Source organism: Chinchilla lanigera, unplaced genomic scaffold (genome assembly GCF_000276665.1).
Source record: "Chinchilla lanigera isolate Chin_1 unplaced genomic scaffold, ChiLan1.0 scaffold00100, whole genome shotgun sequence".
NCBI classification, from domain to species: Eukaryota; Metazoa; Chordata; class Mammalia; order Rodentia; family Chinchillidae; genus Chinchilla; species Chinchilla lanigera.
The window spans coordinates 3,423,418-3,444,246 of NW_004955501.1; the positions used below are offsets into that span (position 1 = coordinate 3,423,418).

Sequence of the window (20,829 nt, forward strand, 5' to 3'; positions counted from 1 at the left end):
CTAGACTGGAACCCTTTGGAACCACATGAAAATCTGCCTCGGAGCTATGTCCACCTTCTCCCGTCCCTCGGGGTCAAGTACAAAGTAGTGCTTTAAGATGAGCTGGCCCAGGTCAGAGCAGCACCCCTCCGTTGTGAGCCTCTCTGAAGGAGTGCACTGCTATAGTGAATTTAGGTCGCTGACTTCCGAAGTTAAGAACTTCCCATGTCACAGTTGTCTAGGACTAGAGGAAAAAGTTGACACTGCCTTAAGTAAGGCAGTGATAAGGTATTAAGAAAGCTACTTGGGGACCAGTGTTCCTTTTCCCATCACCCCAGCTGCACGTTGACAGACACACCATGAACGAACAGTCCAAACTGCCTTTTACAAGACTGACCTGCATATGCAATTCTCAAATGCAGTGTGCAGACTGAAACCATTGTGATCTTGTATTATGAGTGATTATTCCTGCTTGCTTGCCATGACTTCTTATTTGAGGTTTTCATATTATTCGGGTTTTCCTCAGGGTCACACCAGTGGCAGTGAGTATACTATATTCTACTTTTAAGGAGCCAGCGGGTCAGGGAAGTGTTCCGTGTCTTCCACATTACAGAGAAGAGGGCTGTTCTGAAGGATCCTCTTGCAACTTAGAGACCACCCAATAAGGGGTCCCTGGGGACACACACTCTGACACCATTCTACATAAACCCAGACATGCTTCTGCTGTTTTTAATTAGACAGATAAAATTAGCAAGGAGATTAAGGTAAAAGGAGAAATTAAAAATATTTAAGTGTTAGGTGGAATTTACAAAAGTGAATTGAACAATGAGGTACAATAAAGAATGTAAAGAGAAACACAGACACAATTGAAACATTCCTCGGATGCCACACGGCTTAAGCCAGTCCACAGGTAAGGCAAGAATTCTTCCTTGCCTCCTCTTAAACTGCAGATTCCAGGGATGTGGAAGAACATTCTCCAGAAACACTTTCCTTCTCCTTTTCTTCAGATGTCATCAAGTAACTAATCAGTCAGTATCATTCTAGAACAGTCCACACTGCATCCAACTCAAACCACTCACCTGTTTCCTGTCTGAATTTGCAAACTCTTGAGAGTTATTCCTTTCATGTTTATTTTTTTTCCCTATCTCCTCAATTCCCATTAAGCCAAGAGGCCCCTGGGACAACAAGACGGCCAAATCGACAACATATTCTGGCCCCTTTGGATTTCCCAGGTGCACAGATTTCCCAGTTCTTTTTTCTTGTTTGCATCTATTACGAACAAGCACAGTCATTTTATAACGCGGACATACACATGCGTGCCCTTGCACACGGAAACAGGTTTTTCTATTTTTTTTCCAATTTGTGGTATCTTTTTCCTTTTTGCAGAAAATGCAAACAAAAGAAAAACAAGGTTTTCAATTGAAGGTACATCTCTTCTTCAATATGAAGACATTAATTGAATTGGTTGGATCCCCATGCAGTGGTCAGCAAAGTCCTTTGGCAACTGACAGAACAACATCTGGAGACTCAGGAGCTGGGTTTTGTTTGCAGAAACTTCCCTACAGGAGTCATGAGCAAAGGGAAATGGATGTGGGAGAGTGGGGGACTCTCAGGGAGGAGTATGAAAGGAGAAAAGAAAAGAATGTCATTGGTGAGGAAGAAAATGGAACGCGACTTCTGTTCCTTCCTTCCACCTCCTTCCCTTCTTCCTGTAGATAGTAACTCCAGCCCAGCGAGGGTGGAAGCTGAGTTCAATCTTGTCCCCCCAACATACATTGTTTTGTCTCCACTACTGTTAAGATCACCTTTCTGTTTCTTAATTATTACATTTTTGATTTCCCACGGTGGCATAGACATGCTTCTGTCACTGAGAGAGGAAGGTTGCCTGCAAACAGCAGGTGCAGTTTATTCCTCATCGATGGAAACAGCTTTCTTGCTGAGAAGCAGGTCTTTCCAGCACATTCCACAGTGGTCAACCGCTAGGCCCCACTAGAGCCTGGTCCTGTTCCTTCCTCTCCTCCCCCAAGAAGGCAAGAGTTCTCATGCCATGGCTGTTGGTGACTGACTCATTTGGACTCTCATAGAATGAATGCTGTTCAGGATCTTCTTCTGATGGCCTGCCAAGGTAACCCCTATTCTCAGGAGGTCTCTAGAAGGGAAACAGTCACAGAGGAAGTCAGTCTGGTGTGTTAAGGCAACATTTCAGAGATCCTAACTCATCATCAAAGCCATGCTCCTGAAAATAGTTGGGTAGGCATGTAAACATGTTTAAAATCCAACTAGTTTCAGTTGACCCACATTTTGAGCAAGCTTCCAATCAGGTATGCTCTTGCTCAGTCCCATATTCTCCAGGCAGTGGCCCTTGTCTCTAACACCTCCTCCAGTTTGGACAGTCTAGGAGGACCCTCCCTTCTTTTAAGGATATGTCCTCCCTATGGGTTCTGCCACAGGCCCTTCATTGTGTCCATAACCCTCAAATGGACGGGAGTTTTCCTCTGATATGACTTTTAACACTTCCAAGGCAAACTCTATGGGGTGTCAGTTATTCTGTGGAAATTTCTGCCTAAATTAGTGGACACCCACTGAGACCGAAAAGATACAGGGCCTGCCTGGTCTTCAGATGTTTTCTCTTGAATTTCACATTTCTGTCTCTGTATGAATTTTCACTTCATGCATGTTTAAGAAGGCTGATCTCAAAATAACTAAAAATATCTGCTCAAGCAGGAACCCAAAGAGTATGTCTAGGATGGGGTTTGCATTGGATTCATCTTTGATCTGTATTAATATGAACAGGTTCACGGCTTAAATTTGACCTTGGGAAGGCCCATGCACCTTTCCTTAATTAATAACAACATGTAATACTGCTTAAATGTGTCCTATGTACCATATCCTATCTCATCTAAACTTTAAGGTAGCATTTTGTAAAAATTGACAGAACACTATAAAAATCACAAATGAGAGTAATTTAGCAGCAATCACTTGCATTTGTCCTATGGGCAGGTAACTGACCATGTGCTTCCTAAGTGCTGTTCTTTCTGTCTCCTATCACAATGAGATGGGCACTATTGTTGTATGTGTGTTTATAGACAAGGTAAGTAGTGGTAAGAGAAGTTAAGCAATGTGTTAAGATCACACTGCTTAGTGAATGAGGTGGGATCCATACACAGGACAGTCAAACTCTCAGTGCCCAAGTAGGATTCCTCCCACAACTCTTACAGTCCTGACTATATTTCCCCAAAGCCCTCCCAGTGTCAGCATGAAGATCTCTTGGTACACTGCATGTCTTGATGGACACTGGGCTGGATCTCCATCCACAGTTCCTTCCCCAGCCCCTTTTCAGCTGGTAATCAGTTCCCCAGGGGCCGCAGTTGGTTGAGATAGTCAAATTGCTCAGGTCTTTGCAGCAAATGCTTTTGGGGCACATACTTGAATTCTGAATTTGCAAGTTGCCCCACAACCTATTTTATTGAGTCACTCTTTTCCTTTTCCCATCTTTTATCCCTCAAGAAACAAAGTGAATTACTCCAGCAGTGTATGTATGTGTTGAATTTGAACTAAACCCCTTCACTTCCAGTTTGACTTTCCTTCTAGTCTCCCCCTTGTCTGTATCCATGTGACTATCTCCAGTGGTGGGGATTACTTCCCTTGATCCCTCCACATGTGGGGTTCACATGACAGCGGTGCCTACCTGCCTACATCTCAGGCTGCAGTGAGAAAGCAGGAGCTGCCTACCTTCATGGACAGCACGTCTCCACCTGAACTCGGGTCTCTAACTGTCTAGAAGAATCCATGTTTTACCTCAAAGGATGGGGAGGCTGGTCTTCCCTTGCTGAGGTACCTCTTTTGCATTTTATTTTCTGCTGTTTGTTTGGCAATCATTCAAAATGCCAGGAACTGTCCTTTTTTAGGCATCAGGAAATGAATCTTTTTAAAAAAGAGATTCTGATGTTTAGTGGATTCAAGGCTAGCTATATATTCAAACTGTCTCCCGGGAAACAGTGGAGTCTCCATCATTCCTGACAGGAACAAACCCCATGGAGATGGAGCTAGACTCCAGGAAGTCTGACTCCAAGTAGTCAGAGGACTAGGAAGCTATCTTTCTGGGGTGTAAGTGTTAGGGGTGGACCTCTCCATCTCCCTGTCCTAGGCTTGGTAGCTGACCTGACCAGGAGAGAATCCCAGAACCTAGCACTGTGCCTGATACATAATAAATTAGTGTTTGCCAATTGACTGATGGATCTTCTCGCATGAGAAATGTGTGTTACAGGCCACCAGATTCCACCCTGGAGCTTTCAGTACACATTGTAGACCAGGAAGCCTATGAGATCCCTTGAGGTGTGTGTGCATGTGTGTATGTTGGGGAAGGAGTTGGTTTCCTGGTTAGCATTATCTGAACTTCTACAAGCGTAGAAGTCTAGAGAGTTGACCCTTGCTAACTTTAACCCAGTGGTTCACCTACTTTGCTGCAGTGTGGAATCACCTGGGGAGCTTTAAAAATTCCCGATGCCTGCGTCTCAGTGCACACCAATTAGTCAGAAGCCTGGGAGCGGAAACCAGGTGTCAGTAATTTTTAAATATCTTCAGTTGCCTCCAGAGTCCAGCAGAGTAGGGGAACCACTGTAGCCCTGTGGTGTGGGCAGCATGATTTTCTGGTGATGGCCGCAGAAAAGGAGGCTTAAGCCCTGGCTTTGGCACCTATGAGCCCCAATGTCATTTCAGAGTCTTCTGAACAGAAGGGGTGGAGTTAGACAAATATTTCCCAAACTGCAGTTCCATGAAAACCTGTCCCTCAAAAATATGGTTCCATGGTATTTAATAATTTTAAATAGGTTTCTTTATTTCAGGATTTCTCGTGGCCTTTACAATGCTAATAGGAGCCGTGAATCTCCAAGAGGGTGATAAAGTGTGCAGAATTTCCCAAATTTATTTGACCATGGGACCTTTTTCCAAGGAGAACTTATTAACATTTCCCACAAGTGGCGCTACTTGGAACATTCTTGGGAAATGATGGGCCACATGGATCTTTAAGATCCTTTCTGGCTTTTGTCTTATTTGAATAATTTTATTTTGTGTATTTCTCCAAACTCCTATGGGAGAGTAGACTGGTAAATAATTCGTGGGGGATGGAAATGTATGCTTATTTACAGGCACTATCGGAGTCTGAGGAACGCTCAGCTGCTTGTTGCTGAATCAGTGCAATGCCTTTTCTGCTCCGTTGTTTAAAGAGCTGTCTGGCTGTGTTCTTTCCATCTGGATGCTCTCTTTGATGGCTTGAGTTTATAAACTTAAATGGAGGAGAGACTCGGTGATTAGGCAAATGACATATGGCTACGACTTTGAAGATCTCTCATTTGGGACCCAGAATAGATCTCCGCCTCCCCCTCCAGCCCCTGACCACCTTCCCCTCCATCTTCCAAGGCAGTCCCCCTCAGGCCTGGTTCCCTACGGAAAACGGGTGGCCGCGATGAGACTAGGAATAGGACTCACATCTTCTGCTGTAACAGGGAGGGGCTACCTGTGGGCGGAACGGAGGGGTTTCTCTTCACTTACTCTGATGTCATCTGGGTGACCAGCTGAAGCGAGGTGAATCCAGCAGTGAGGAAGCTGTCCCTGTACTGGACCATTTTGATGGCACTGAGCCACTCATCCACGGTAGTAAATGCTGTGAAATCTGGGATGGAACGGTCGAGCAGGGGCTGGGAAGGCCTGAGGAAAGAGAGGAGCGGGTGATCCTACAGCAGAAAAGACACGTGTGCAGAGGCGTGCTGCGGGCTGGGCGCTGACCGCAGAGTACGCGGGGAGAGCGGCTGGCCCCACTGAACGGAGCCTGGGCTGACCCATCCTTCCTGACGGAACCTTCATCAGGGCTGCTAAGGGTCCAGTCCCCCTGATTCTGGGCACTGTCACAGGTCAGTCAACACAGACAGGCAGACTGGCACACCATTCAATTGAAGGGAAGGAAATCACTTAACTCCTTTATCAACTGAAATGTAGGACCCTCATCCTCTAAAGACACAGATCTTTAAAAAATATGTCCAGTTCACCACAACCTCTCTAAATCTACTGGCAATATTTTTTGTCATTCCTGGTGTCATCCTTGGTTATTTGAAAACATGGAGGACAGAAACCTACCTTTGACTTTTTCTAGCATATTTTTTCTATTTTAAAAGTTTAAAAACTGACAAAACAACAATGAAGACAAAATCAAAACAACACAAAAACAACAAAAATGGTACATGACCTCAAAACAAAATGATAGGAAATCACAGTGGTTGCTATATTACATACTGTTATCTTCAATGAAGTTGCTCAGTCTACCAGACATAAGAATGTAAGATTTAGCAAACAATCAAAGACAGTAGCAAGTAAAAAAAATAATAAAAAATAAAACATTGGAAATGATGCAGAGCTTCACCATACAAGATGATAGGAGTTCAACAATGGTTTTTATACTGCATATTGTTTTCAGAATCAGTTGTTCTGATTACCAAATTCAAGCGTGCAAAATTGGTCAAGTAAAAAAAATTTTAAGCATTGACTGTTCCTCTCAATAAACCACAGACATCAGCAATAAGGCAGCCCTTTAGGTATCCAAGCTGGAAACCAGGGTGTCATCTTGACACTCCTCCAACCTCACATCTAATCCTTCACTAAGTCACAAAATTTTTACCTCCCAAATCTCTCAAAATTATCTCTCAGAATTACAGCCAAAATTATCTACTTCTTTGTAAAGCCAGTGCCCTGACTCACGACACTATTTTCTCTATCATGACTATTGAAATGTCCTCCTATGTAAAGCCCACACTGCAGTCGGATGCTTTTTTTAAAATGCAGACATGATCGTGCTAAAAACTCTCAGGTGTCATGAAACACGTCAAAATCTTTAGCAGGTGCTCACCACTCTGAAAATCACACCAACGTTCTTACCATGGCCTAAAGACTCTGAGCAGTCTTGCCCTTGCTCACCTGACCACCCTCAGCCCCACCCAATTCCTCCCCAACTGCACTCAGCACCTGGCCTGGGCTTGCTCACTCCAGGACCTCTGCACATGCTGCACCCTGTGCCTCTATTCCCCATCATCTTTCTATCCACTTAATGCATCATGCCCTTCAGTCCTGAGTTGAGCTGACACTCATCAGGAAAATCTCTTTGCAGCAGCTAAAGGCACAAGCTGTCAGTGCCCCATGCACCACTCCTGGCAGAACAGCTATTAAGGTTTTAATTTTGCATTTCTTTTCATGATCACCTGATTAATGTTTGCTCCCTCTAAATTATTTTAAACTTCTTGAGGGTAAGGACCATCTCTGTGTTACTGATTCTATAGTACTAGCATCAGGCAGAATGCTTGGTCTATAACCACATATTAAATTTTGGTTGAAAAGATGAATTAATAAGTGAACTAACAATGCAAATGCAGCTAAGTAGTGCAGAACTGGCAAAGCTGAAGGCAGTTCTGTGCACTCACTCACAACAAACCCAACTGCTTTGTATTTCTTTGTCACACAACAATCACAACATTTCCCTGCCAATATATTGTTGGCTAAAGTTTCAAGATGCAGCTCTACCTGCCTAGAGGACTTGTGTGGTTAATAGAAAGATGGCTTCTGGGAAAAGGATCCTTCAGAAGTAGGGAATCATAATAATCAGATCAGATACAGCTTCACTACTCTACTATACAGCCAAGTACTCGGTCTGTCAGAAGGCTGCAGCAGGGAATATTTTAAAGATGGAAAGGAAGAGTCTTGGAGCTGTTTACATCAGTGGCTAAGCTGTGCTTCCTCATCTCAACAGAACAAAAGGCTACCTACTATGTTCCCACCCCGGAGACCACCACATCTAGGAGTCACCTGGTCCCACTAGACTCACACGGCGGTGATGGTTGCCACAGTCTTGAGACTTGCCGGGTTCCGGATCATCTTGTCCAGGGTGTTGACTATTTCTGCAAAGCGGGGCCGGCTATTCCGGTCCTTCTGCCAACAGTCCAGCATAAGCTGGTGGAGAGCAGCTGGGCAGTCCATGGGAGGCGGCAGCCGATAGTCCTGCTCGATGGCATTGATGACCTGTAGTGGTACACAGGGCACAGGTGTGACTGGAGGAGGAGCCACCAGCTAGTTATTTACAAATTAGCTCCTGTGGGCTAAGTTAACATGTTAATTAGCATGCTGGCCTGTGACCACACATCTCCACCCACGGTGGACTCTGTGTGTCCCCCAGCCCAGGCTGTGGGCTTCTAGACAGCAGGGACCACATCTGATTGTCCCTTGGGGTCCTGTCCCCACTAACCAGTGTAGATCTGACACACATGAGATCTTTGTAAATTCTTCTTGAAGAATGGTGAGGAACTTCCCTTTGTCTCCTCTCCTTTAGAAGACATAGGGCCCATTTCCGCTTTACTGGTACTGAGGTGAAAGAAGTAGGACACATGGGAAAGCTGGTGAACCCATTGGTTATAAAGAACCTCCGCAAACCCTGCAGTGACTGTATTCGCTCTCTCCTAAGGGTAAGGGGAAGCGGGACCACTGAGCAGGGCCTACTCTGTGCCAGGGACCCTCCAGGCAGCAACCTCAGTGAGGTCAAAGGTCACGAGGTTAACCATTTACTTAGGTAAAATGATAACAGTAAAGATTTCAAGGTGGGCGAACACAATGAATATCTCCAATCAAGTTTTGGTAATTTTCAAGAACTCCAGGAAATAATTCTGTAGGAATTTTGAGATCGTCCAGTACCTTGTTTTTCAGATATTTGTATTCTTCATCATGTTTCTTACTTCCTAATTCATTTAAATCACTTATCCTTATTCTGTGCTTTTTGTACAAGAAAAAAATAATTATAAGTGGCCAAAGTGCTAAACATATTATACTATGGTACACTCACAGACTTTAGAAAGCAAGCCTGGAATGTAACACAGGCTTTAAAGTGATGTTACAAAAATCTATCTATTGAAATGGAAATAAGCTCACATTGTAATATTAGGCAAAAGAACAGGCTGTATAACTGCAGGTATAGTATAATCCTGATTTATAAAAGACAGAAATCAAAACAAAACAAAGTCCAACGATTACACACATGCATAGAAAAGACTTTGGAAACTCCATATACCATGGAGTTAATGAAGGCTGCCTCTGGGCTGGTAGAAACATGGATGTTCGCTAGGTTTTTCTTCTCACTTGTTTGTATTATTTATTGCCTGTAATAATCATGCATTGATTTTATATTAAAGTACATTAAACAACAAAGAACATGATTTGGACTTCAAAGATTTAAAAAAATTAAGTGTATTAGAATTGGCTATCATTTTAACATTAAAAATTGTTCAAAATGTGAATATTTCCAATCAGGTTATATTTTTACAATTTCTAAGCACAGCATATATGACATGAGATGGGGTATGAGTAATATAACCTGAAGTTGTTAGAGATAATCAAGGTGTATTAGTTTTTCATTCAGTATGGTGAAAAACAAGCATAAAACCATACCAATATTGTCACTATAGAAAAAGACCAGTAACTGGGAATGTTCACTTTTGAACAATGAGTCGCACTGACAAATTTTTACCTCCTCCATTTGGCTGACTGTTGTCAATCAAATTCCCTGCTGTCCTCTAAGGTTCCCCAGGAAGAAAATGGAGGCATAAGCAGTGAGGTAATTTGCCCAGAGGTAGACAGCTGGCAAGTGATAGGGCTGAGAATAAAGCACTGGTACCGGGTTTTAATTGTTTTTCAGATTTGAAAATGTGGAAAGCCACTCCTCCTGGGTTCTGGGGTGGTGCCTAGAGCCTAGGAAATCAGCCCCTGGAGCTGTTTGATGTCTCTATGACATGATGTGGAGTTAAACTAATCCATGAGAATGAGCAGCTGGCATCATTCCCGTCGGCCTGGCTCACTAGTCAGCCCCTTTCCCAGCTCCCCCTAGGCAAGCAGGTTGGGGGGGGCTGAGTCTCCCTCACTATGCGATTGCTCCTCGAGAGGCCCAGAAGTTCTTCCTGGGTGACCTAAGTGCAAACCGACGTGACCATGTTGCTGAGAGAACAGCACAGCGATCAGAGGCATAGGCCCTGGAAGCCTGGGTCCAGATCCTACCTCCATTTCTGATTGGCTATTGAAGGGAGAGTTTCTTGACCTCCTAAAACTGCATGGATGGGTTATGAAAAAGATCAAATGGCTCAATGAGGTGATGCATGCTGAGCACCGCACAAACACATGGTACAAAAAAGAAAGAAAACATCCTTGTCCCATGCAGGGTGATATTACTGCCATGTGTCCTACGGTGGACATTTTCTTGGCAAAGAACAGGCTACTACTAGTCATTTGGGAGGTCTAGAAAGTAGTGTTTGAAAATCACCAAGCATCAATACATGCCACATCCCATTTCTCAGCTTTCAAGATAGAGGACAGTCATGGGAACTGCTTCCCGAGTTTGTGTTTCTCAAGCGGATGTTCACTCCATTTGCTATGTCTTCTAGATAATGCTATTAGCACCCAAGCTGTTGTGAGCACTGGTACTCTTGCACATGGAAAAGTCTTTACCCATAATCCAAAGAAAAAAATACCTAGGTCATTAATTGGTACACAGATAGCACCTATCTACTTATCTTCAAAGTGCTATGACCTTGAAAATCTTTAAGGATCTGGATGTTTTCTATTTTTCTCAGTATGTATCACTCATAGTCAAATTAAAACATCTTATATTGAAAAAAATAATTTTAGTCCTCTAGTAGGATTTTGAGATCATTCTTTGTCATACCTCCCTTGCTAACAACATGCAGAACAAGGAGGAGGTATGCAGAAACGCCTTCAGCCTGGCCACCTGATAGCCTAGACACCTGTGGCTGTGTGTGAATTGTATAGAAAAATATTGCCTAAGGTTGGGGGCATAGGGTGTTCTGCTCAGCAGAGTGGAAACTGGGGTGATGTTTAGGCCCCTTCCTTGGTCCCTAGCAGGATGGGAAACTTGGAGGCTGAGAAGAGTGGAGATTAGAGAGCGATCAGGTGGCATTCCCAGAGAGAATAAAGAGTGAAGTGTGTGTAGGAGGGGATGGGAGAAACGACCCAGGGCACTATTACAAGCACCTTGCTGTCTCACCTAGAATGGTCGACAGTAACTCTTTGGGCTGCCCCAAAACACTGAACGTGAGCATACATCCCAGAGCTAACTGAAGAGGTGGGGACGGCAAGGTATGGGAAGGGAGTGTGCCTTTGTTCACGGGAACTCAGAGCAGGTGTGGGGCTGGGTTAGGGACCAGGAGCAGGTGACTTCTGTGCCTCTTGGAAATGAGCAGAGCCCCTCCCTTCACCCTCATGCTCCCAAGGGGCTTCTGGCTACCCCCGAACCTGTGCTTCCCACCAGTGAGTTGGGTGGCAGGTGGTGCCTACCCGACCTTGCACTGGGAAGAGGGAAGTGGAGGCGTTCAGAGCAGTGGAGGAACCAGGGCAGAGTGGGTTAAGTTGAGCTCTGATGTTTCAATAATACCGCAGCTTCTCTCCACAGACACTGCCACTCTCATTATCTCTGTCAATCAGATCCAAGCAGCAGAACTTCCAAGTTGCTCTCTCTGGCTGACAGACTCTCTGTACAAGTTCAAAGACCTTCCTGGGCTCCGGAAGCCCAATTACCAGCACTCCGACTTGCCTCTGCAATTCTCTTCCTTAAAGCCTTTCAATTGTCATCTGTGAAATCCTTTACAGCCACTACCTCCGTGGTTTCTGATGAGGGAGGCTGCAGCCCAGCAGCTGGCAGCACTCAGGCTCTCTCCCAGGCTGGGTTGTAGAAACTTTCTGAATGGGCATGGAGTAGCCCCCTGTCTACCAGCAGGAGCAGAATGGCACTTGGGACAGTATATTAAGGGCTTTATTTTGGAGCAATACAACAAAATCAGAATAAACTGCAACTTTACAGATATTCTTACTCACTCTGAGACCCAGCTCAGATGTCAAATATCCAGGAAACTTTCCCCACCCACACATTCCCAAAACTCTATAAATTTGCTGCTGCAATGCTTCGTCACAATTAGCACACAGTGACTGTGTGTTGATTGAATGATTCGAGAATTCCAAAAATTTAATACCAAAACTCTATTTGCTTTCAGCCTAGGGGAATGCATTTACTTGGAATGTCCTGAATATCAAATCTTGCCAGTCAGTTCTGTAACCCAGTCTATGCAGGTTGAATTGTTCTCAACAGGATCACAGTCTCTTGGGAGGGACAAGATGGACCTTTGTCTGGCTCACATTTCTTACTCATCCAGCAGAGTGTGTGCAGCTGATTTCATGAAAGCAGGCTCGGCATCAGCTCTGCCACTTGGTGATCTGACACGCTATAGAGGCAGAAGAGTGTGGATAATCACGGATAATAGAGACCTGGATGCCACCCACGGCTGACATCATGGTGGTTATGGGTGCAGCCATTTTATCCAATGGAGGCTGGAGCACTCTGCCATGCCAGCAGTGACTACCATCCCAGGAGCATTCACTCCTTTCCACGGAGTCTCACTGGGAAATGGCCGCCATTCTGTCTTCTCAGCAAATGCCATGACTCGAATCCCCTGACTGGACAGGGGCTGGCTGAGGACAGTTTCCACAAGCTTATGAGTGCCTCGAGCCCATCTAGACCTGAAGTGTTTAAAGAGTGACAGAAATCAGATCGGGACTGGGGGGAGCTCTACTGCTTCCAATCTGTAAGCTGGAAGAACTCAAGTTCTGCAAACTAATCATCTCCTCTCCAAAGGGAGGGTACGTATTCAAAACACAAAAGAGGTCTGGGTCCTGCGGAAGTACCTGGGTCAAAGGTAGTGTTTTGAAATCTAGGTAGGAATTTTGATTGGAACCTTGTCAAAGCAAGTAACACTAAAAAGTGTTACTCTTTAGTAACTATGGAACAAAGATTCCCACTTGGAATACCAAAATGCCTCTTCTTACAGCATCTCTGATGTCACTTCTCTTTCCTTTCCTGCCCATGTCCCTTGCAGGTAGCTGGGAGGGATGCTGATGACCCACACACAGGATCCTGCTCCTGGGGCTCATCGGAATCTGTGCTCTTTCAAGCGTGTTCTCAGCTCTTCCTTCACTAACAATGACATGGGCTTGCAGGACAGGTTCTCGGAGAAGAAGGCCCTTTATAGTTTTTCTCTGTAAAGCTGAATATGCAAGTTCCAGATAAACAACCAGTCCAAAGCAGTAGAACTGTTGCAGAGGAGGAAGACAGGAACCCAGGCCCTGGCCCTCAGACCAGTACTCCTTCCCCTCCATCCCTCATGGATGTAGAAGGAGAACACAGAGCCTAGGCCCTGGGACACAGGGTAGACTCTCCTGCTTAGTTTGGGCTTGATCCATTCATGGTCCATGGCTGTGTAGAACCAGCCCGTGGTCTCTCTGGTTGGAGTCTGTGGCCTCGGCACATTTATAGGCTTTGTGGTCATTGGGACTGTCACTGTCCATGCTGGGCTGTTCGGTTAGTCCAAACATTTAAGCCAAAGATGTCCCTGTCCTCTCTGCCCTCACCACCTCAAGCTCAAGCTTATGATAAGAAGCCCTGGCCTGCACTGTGTGTGGGATCTCTTAGATGGGTGCTGTGGCAACCAGGTGCTCTGAGACTTACATCTTGGTTGGACATATCCCAGTAAGGTCTCTCTCCAAATGACATGACTTCCCACATGACGATGCCATAGCTCCAGACATCGCTGGCTGAAGTGAACTTGCGGTAGGCAATGGCCTCTGGTGCTGTCCATCTCACAGGAATCTTGCCTCCCTGGAAGAAGGAGAAACCCGATCAGTTCAGTCACCAGTCTTCGGCTGGTGGAACAGATGGGACATGCATATCTTTCCACTCCCCCACTCCCACGTCTTGTGAATTTAGTTGGTCAGGATAGTCCTTGCCCCACAGGTGGCCACACTGCTGCACCTACTTCAAGGAGTTGGAAAGGATCAGCATGACCCATGCTGGTCTCATGCCATATGTGGGCACCAAATGCAAGTGGATGACAGTACCGAATGTTCATCCCCCACCCCCATTCTCTGTGGACTGACTCTAATGTCGCTGTTAGGGAGTGTACCCTTCTTTAAACGCACTAGAACTAACTGAGACTGGCTACGTGGGTGCAGATTGTGGCTCTTCGTCTGATGGCAATGAAAAAGCCAAAGGATTCAAGTCAGGAGGAAACCCAATGAAACCAAGCAGAGGACGGACGAGGCATTTCCCTGGAGAACCCTCCCATGGGAAGATCACACTGGGCTGCCCCTGGGCCCCATGTTCATTGTGGTGCACCTCTGGGAGAAAGGTTTCCTGACTGTGCAGTCTGCAGACAGCCTGGGGCTGAATGGGGCTTTGATGGACTTAGGTCTGTGGCCTGTCTGCACGCTAGTTGTCCCCCCTACCCTTCAGTGGAGGATCGGGGAGGCTGCAGATCTGTGTTCTTAAAGGCCTATCTGTGGGTTTGTTTCTCTTTCTTCTCGCCCTGCAGCCCCATGCTGGAGTTTCTAACCTGTCTGTCTGTGTGGCTTTTAGCTTGACTGCCAGACCTTGGAGCCGTCAAGCATTGTTTACCCAAGGAGCTGATGTATAGCCTGCATCATTCACCCCATCAGCAAGGAAGCAATGAACACTGTTTTGTGCCAGGCCCTATCTGAGGAGGAGCTGGAGCCCCAGAGATCAGCCACCAGGCTCTCCGCCCTCATGCTGCACAGGACAGTGAGGAGACGGACTGGGAAAAGAAACTTAAAACGTAGTTACAATAATTGCAAAGGCGAAGGGTGAAGATGTGTGTGGGCCCAGGCATTGCAGGAACTGGAGAGCGCTCCCTAACACAGGCAGGCAGAGGAGGAGTGTTCCGTAGTGCTTAAGCATTCCCAGGACCTTAGGCTGGGTTTGGACGGCGGTACTTCCCTCTTTTCCCTCTGTAACCGGGTCAAGTTACCTAACCCGTCCCATGCCTGTTTCTCACCAGCATCTGGACAGTCAGTGATCCCGAGGGGTAAGTGGTTACATCCATGTGGGACAGGGCACAGTAAGGGCTGTGTTAACTACCATTGGTTCAGCCCTAAAGGACAAGCAGAAGTTCACCAGGTAACGCGAGAAGGGGAAGGAATTCCAGGCAGAGAGTAGCGGGTGCAATGGCTACAGGAAGAGAGATGATAAGAGATGTCAATGACCCAGGCTGGCTGCAGCAGGGAATGGTCACAGGTCAAGTGAAAGGAGGTGAAGGTAGAGAGCAATGAGGGCACTGTCAGGTGTGTCCCACATCAGTGCTGCTTCTAGGAGCTGGAGTGGGCCCTGGCCAAGGACCCTCCATGCTCATCACTCTCTACCACAAATACGCTCCGCTCCCTGTTTTCAGCTCTTCATGCCGAATACCAGGATTTCACCTCCATGGCACTTTTTCTAGGCCTGGACCCTGTATCAACCCATAATCCAAGAAACCTAGTGGTGGCTACACTGAGCAAGGACAGCAGCTTCCCCCTCCTCTCCTCCCCGGCCTCATGCCGCAGCTGAAGGAAGCTATTTTTGCACAGATCATTCTTGCAATCTGTTCAAATCACTAAATATACATGCTGGACTTTAGCAAAACTACTATAAACAGTTAAGGTGAGGGGAAGAAAGAGCAAGCCCCAAAGTGTATTTTTATCTGGGTTCCTATCCAGCGTCCAGAAGGAATAAAGGCAACTTAGCCCAAACCTCCCCAGGCACATATCCAACTTTCTGCAGAGAATTCAGTCCTGATTTCCCCTGAGGATGCTGGCAAGCCTTTGTGGTGGGGGAGCCCTCAGCTCAAATGCCAGCAACAGGACAAATGCCTGGAGGGCAGGCTTGTGCCGCGCAGCCTGAGGAGCCCCCAGAACACGAGCAAGTTCACTGCTTTGTCGACACAATAGCCGTGGCCAGGAAGGGAGGTAGGAAATGCACCCAGTGAACCAGGAGGCCTCAAACACCTTTAGGTCAGTGTCTGATGACAGTTCAGGGACCTCTGTTGAATGTGGTTATCAGAGGTTGTTGGTGCATCGTTTTTTTTTTTTTTCTTTTTTTTTCCGGTACCGGGAATCGAACTCATGACCTTGCGCTTACCAGGCAGGTGCTGTGCCGCTGAGCTAAATCCCCAGCCCCTGTTGGTGCATCTTGAGATGGCCTGGGCTCCCTCCACCTCAGGAGAGGGGTTTTTACTTTCACAAAATATCTGGCTTAAGTGAGGTAGGAGAGAGAAGGAATTCAATTAGTATTCTCTCTGTCTGTCTGTTTCTGTCCCTTTCTCTGTCTCTGTCTCTTTCTCTGTCTCTCTCTCCCTGCCCCATCCTTGCATGTGTATGAAAGAGAATGAAATTCTGTGCAAGAACATATCAGTGTGTGCGTGTGTGTGCAAGACTGAGAGACAGAGATAAAACTTGGCAGCGGAGGACTGTGAGTAACAGAGTTAGAGCTTGCTTATGTTTTGTGTGTATTTGTGTATGAGGAAGGGATAGGAGATGAAAGTCTAGTTCTTCGGAATTTCAAAGAGACAATTTGGGAGTCTGGAAGTGTTCTCCTCTGCCAAGTCTGGAGCAGACCCCAGGGGCTGTCAGTGACAGCTGTTGAGCTGCTCCCTCTTGCATATAAAGTGGCAGGGCCAGGCCCACTGGAGAGGAGCTGCGAGCCCTCCTGCCACCTTGCGCTGTTGGGCCTCACTGAACACAGAGCCTGGCCTGTCATCACCACTCCCTCTGTCCCTGCAGGTGGCCAGACCTCCAAGGAGAGCCACCCAGGACAGGCAGGTGACAGCTTGTCATGAGCAGCTCTTTTACTCAGCTGAGGAGTAGGGGACACTGACCTACTCTGAGGCAGAAGAAAAGGTGACACAAAGGCAGGAGAACACAGTGGTAGGTGCTTTCTTTCCTGGGGATTTTAAATTTTCCTTCTGTCTTTTCAAACATTCTCTCAGCAGCATCACCTTCTGATGCTCAGGGGTAATTAAGGTAATGATTGTGATTATTTAACTTGTCTTCAGTTATGTGATAGGAACTCTATTCATTTAGAGGGTGGTGACCAGTCCTCCAGAGGGGATGGAGCAAAGAGTGGGACAGTGCTGCAGCAGGCATTCAGCCAGGAGATCCTGCTCCCCAGAGAAAGCTGGACCAGAAGTCAAGGTCAGTGTGTCCACGGTAAGTGGTCTAAGGTCCCTTCTCCAAAGTCAGCATGAGGAGGGGCCATGAAGGAGGAGTGGTAGGCTCTTGGGGGTGATAATTCTTTATGTTCTCATGAGGGCAGAATTCTAGGGTGGTGAGGAAGTGATGGGGTTTGCTGGGAAGAGGTCTGCATCCAAGTGGGCAAGGGGGGCTAAAGAGAATGGTCTTGGCATGGGTTTGCAAAAGTACTTGCTGACTCACATCCGCACGGAATGCTATGGCACAGGTCTGATTTCCCTAGAGCTCCCAAAGGGGTTACTGTTGAGGTCTCAGGTAGGGAGAAAATGAGAGAAGGGACACTAGCAGCAGGACTCTGAGTTCCCTATAAGATTTCATAGACTGACCCTCTACAAATGGCTTTGAGTTGAATGGCTGTGCTGCCAAGAAAAGTCTTCAAACTTGTGAAAACTCACCGCTTCAAAATAACCAATGTGTGTGTGTGTGTGTGTGTGTGTGTGTGTGTGTGTGTGCAGAACTGTATGAACTAAAGAAGACACCTGGCAATGGATTACTCCTAACCCAGCCATATTCACGTTTTATGCCAATAGGAAGCCTGACGCCAATAGGTAGTAGGTGTCAGTGTAGAGGCACCCTACTCCCTTGGTCTCAGCCAACATGCAACAAACACTCCACGTCCAGCAGTCTGCTGAGACTCAGCTCCACCCTCAGGAGGCAGTGGATATCACTAATGCTACTTGGTCACCTCACTGTCTTGCCACAGTACAATGAGTTAGGTGCAACACATAGCTGTGGTTCTAGAGCCCACTCAACTGTGAAGATTTTGGGGCCAAGGTCCTGGCACAGGATTGATTTCCCTTTCTCATTACTTATCCTGGAGTAGCCTATTTGGTGGTACTTCTGTGTGTCTGGGCATTGCTATAGCACTTTTCTCCAGCACCTGTGTAAAACAAAGTCTTGGTGGGATATGGTAGAAATCTAGGCACTCAGTGTATGGTGTATGGTGATCATACACTTGTTCATCAAATATTAGAGTTGTGGTGCCTGAATTGCTTGAAGTTAGGAGTGACAGGTTTATGACCTAAGAACATGCTCTGAATCTCACAAGCCCACTATTCCAAAATGTTTGTAATACATAAAACATATCAAAATGATGAATATCCAACAGGATAGATGTACAAAACATGCAACATATTACTATTAACATTAAGCACAAATTTATTGAGAACTGTGGGTTGAATTACGTCCACTCAAAAATGTACAGAAGTCCTAACCCATGGTATCTGTGAATGTGGCGTTATTTGGAAATATGGTCTTGCAGATGCGATCAAGTTAAAATAAAGTCATACTGGATTAATGTCAGCCCTAAGTGTAATGCTGGCTCCCTAATGAAAGATCATATGAAGACAGAGACTAAGGGGAGAGTACCATGTGAAGATAGAAGAAGATTTGGAGTGACGCATCTATAAGCTAAGTATGTCAAGGACTGATTACATGTAGACATAAACATATCCTCCCCTACAGCTGTCAGACGAGGGTGGAGGATGGTTTTGCCAACACCTTGATCTCAGGCTTCCAGCCTCCAGACCGTGAGAAAATACATTTCCATTATTTAAAGTCACCTAGGTCATACCACTTTGTTACAGCAACTGTAGAAAACTCATACTTTAAAAATATACACAATTATTTTTGGGCACTAGATTAAAAGGACTGTTAGTAATTTTTTGGCAGCCAAGCTATCACGAATTACTATTGGGGAGCAGTGGGTTTGGGAGGAAAGGATACTTCCACTCTTTTATATTAAAGCCTCTGGTTAGCCACGGGAGCGCCTATAACACTTCTAACACTTCTTCAGGGCTGTTGCTCAGGCCTCTGCCACAGTCCACATCTTAAAGGACTGCCCTTTGCTGGCATGCCTGGGAGGAGAATTCCATACTCACTCTACCAGCAGTGTGCCCAGCCCCAGGCAGTCACTCCAGCCTACGTTGCTGCACCAGGTGAGTACAACCCTGGCTCAAGGCAAGGCCAAGGCTCATCTCTGCACAGATAGAAGTCCTAGTCCAGTGGTTTCCAAGCTCGGGAGCCTATCAGAATGGCTCAAGAGGTATTCTTTTCCTTACTTTTTGTAAAAATGCCATAGATTTTCTAATTTATTTAGAGTTTCTTGGCATCGTGCTCAAGTATCGGTAGGCTATTACATGAACCACTGAATCCGATTAGAATCATTGGTAGGTGATTCTAATGTGCAACCATTTATCACAACCAGTGGCTGGAGTAGTGGTTCTCAGATTAGAGAGTGCACCAGCATCTTCTGGAGGGCCTCCAACCCACACCTTCAAGTTTCCTACTTCTGGAACAGGATCTGAGAATTTGCATTTCTAGCAAATTCCCAGTATGGTTGCCACACCTTGAGAACCACTGGCATAGATCAACAAGCATAAATCATAGATTGCATTAGGTTTAACTCTGACCAGGTTTCACTCTGGTCATTGTTAGTGGCTGGGTTGAGAAGGATTCTGAGGCTTCTCCTGGGCATAGCAAGGGGTTGTGACTAATAGCTATACATTAGAATCACCTAAAGCTTGTTAAAAATACCTATGCTTGGCTACCACTCAGAGAGATTCTAAATAAATTAAAATATTCATGACATTAATAAAAAAAAGGTCAGTTTTTTCCCCCTTGGGCAGCCAACTTGAGAGCCTGCTGGCTAGGCCTTCTGAGTATACAGAGAAGAGGGTATTGGTCTCAGGAGCAATGTCTGCAGCGGGTGAGGGCACGGGTAACATACTAAACCACAAAAGACCTTAGAAAGATACAAAAAGAAGTGAAGGGCAAACTGAGACAAAGTTTATATTGTATATGAAGAGTCACTCTGGAGCTGGCAGATTGGATACTCCACCTGGGGGCAGTGGCCAGCCTGGCTGTGCAGTTGACCAGCTTTTGTGAAGCACTGGCCTGAAAGAAGTTTGGTAAGGCCCTTTGTTGGTGAGCTGGGACACAGATGGCCTCACCCTCAGGGTGCATCCATGTGACATACTCCCTGCTGTTCCCCAGTCACTGTCCACTGACCTGGACCGAGAGGTCTAAAGTGGATCCCAAGTGCTAAACGGAAAAGATATTTCAGAATGAATATATCAACTTAAAAGCACCCTGAAAGTACACTAACCCATTTTCCTTAACTTAATCAGTAAGGTGATTTTTTTACCTGATAAGATCTATATCAGCCAAGAAGGAAAAGAAGTTTCTGTCTGAAAGGTTATCCATCTGTGGATGTTACCAGCTTCTGACAGCCAGTGGAAAAGGCTTCTGGCTGTTGAACTGCAACTGAATCTATATAATAACGAGGTTGTTCCCAGTTCCCCAGGATGCCAGAAATTTGCGTGAAAACAGTCTCTCCATTTTGTGAAAGAGTTCATCTGCCCCACTGCATACCTCCTCCATGAAGCCAGAGTCTTGATGGTGACACTGTAATTTATTACTGTGATAAGGATTATGATGCAACAGACAGAGAACAAGGACTTTGGGTGGGCGGCAGGCTGCAGGGACAGGTGAGCTGGAGAGCGTGGTCTTATTTGTCATGCAAATGGCACACAGGAAAGGGCTGGGAGAAAAGACAACCCCCAAAAAGAAGAAGTACAGCTTAGGCAGCAGACAAAATTGTTTCTAAACAGAATGTTTTTCAAAGCTTTTCTTGAAGCATTAGCTGCTCCTTCAAAATGAATGACACAGTGTATTTGGTACTAGTAA

General features: G+C 45.9%; 1 protein-coding gene across 1 annotated transcript in view; it reads right to left on the reverse strand.

Moving 5' to 3' along the window:
- Nucleotides 1-694: 694 nt before the first annotated feature.
- The window catches only part of Ephb1 (EPH receptor B1), a 397,616-nt gene continuing 377,481 nt past the window's right edge, over nt 695-20,829 (reverse strand). Inside the window, exons 13-16 of the mRNA XM_005406784.2 lie at nt 13,574-13,723; nt 7,847-8,040; nt 5,530-5,685; nt 695-2,128 (exon numbers count right to left, since the gene is read on the reverse strand). Coding sequence (XP_005406841.1) covers nt 2,020-2,128; nt 5,530-5,685; nt 7,847-8,040; nt 13,574-13,723 — 609 coding nt within the window. The 3' untranslated portion in view covers nt 695-2,019. The remainder of the gene's footprint in view (nt 2,129-5,529; nt 5,686-7,846; nt 8,041-13,573; nt 13,724-20,829) is intronic.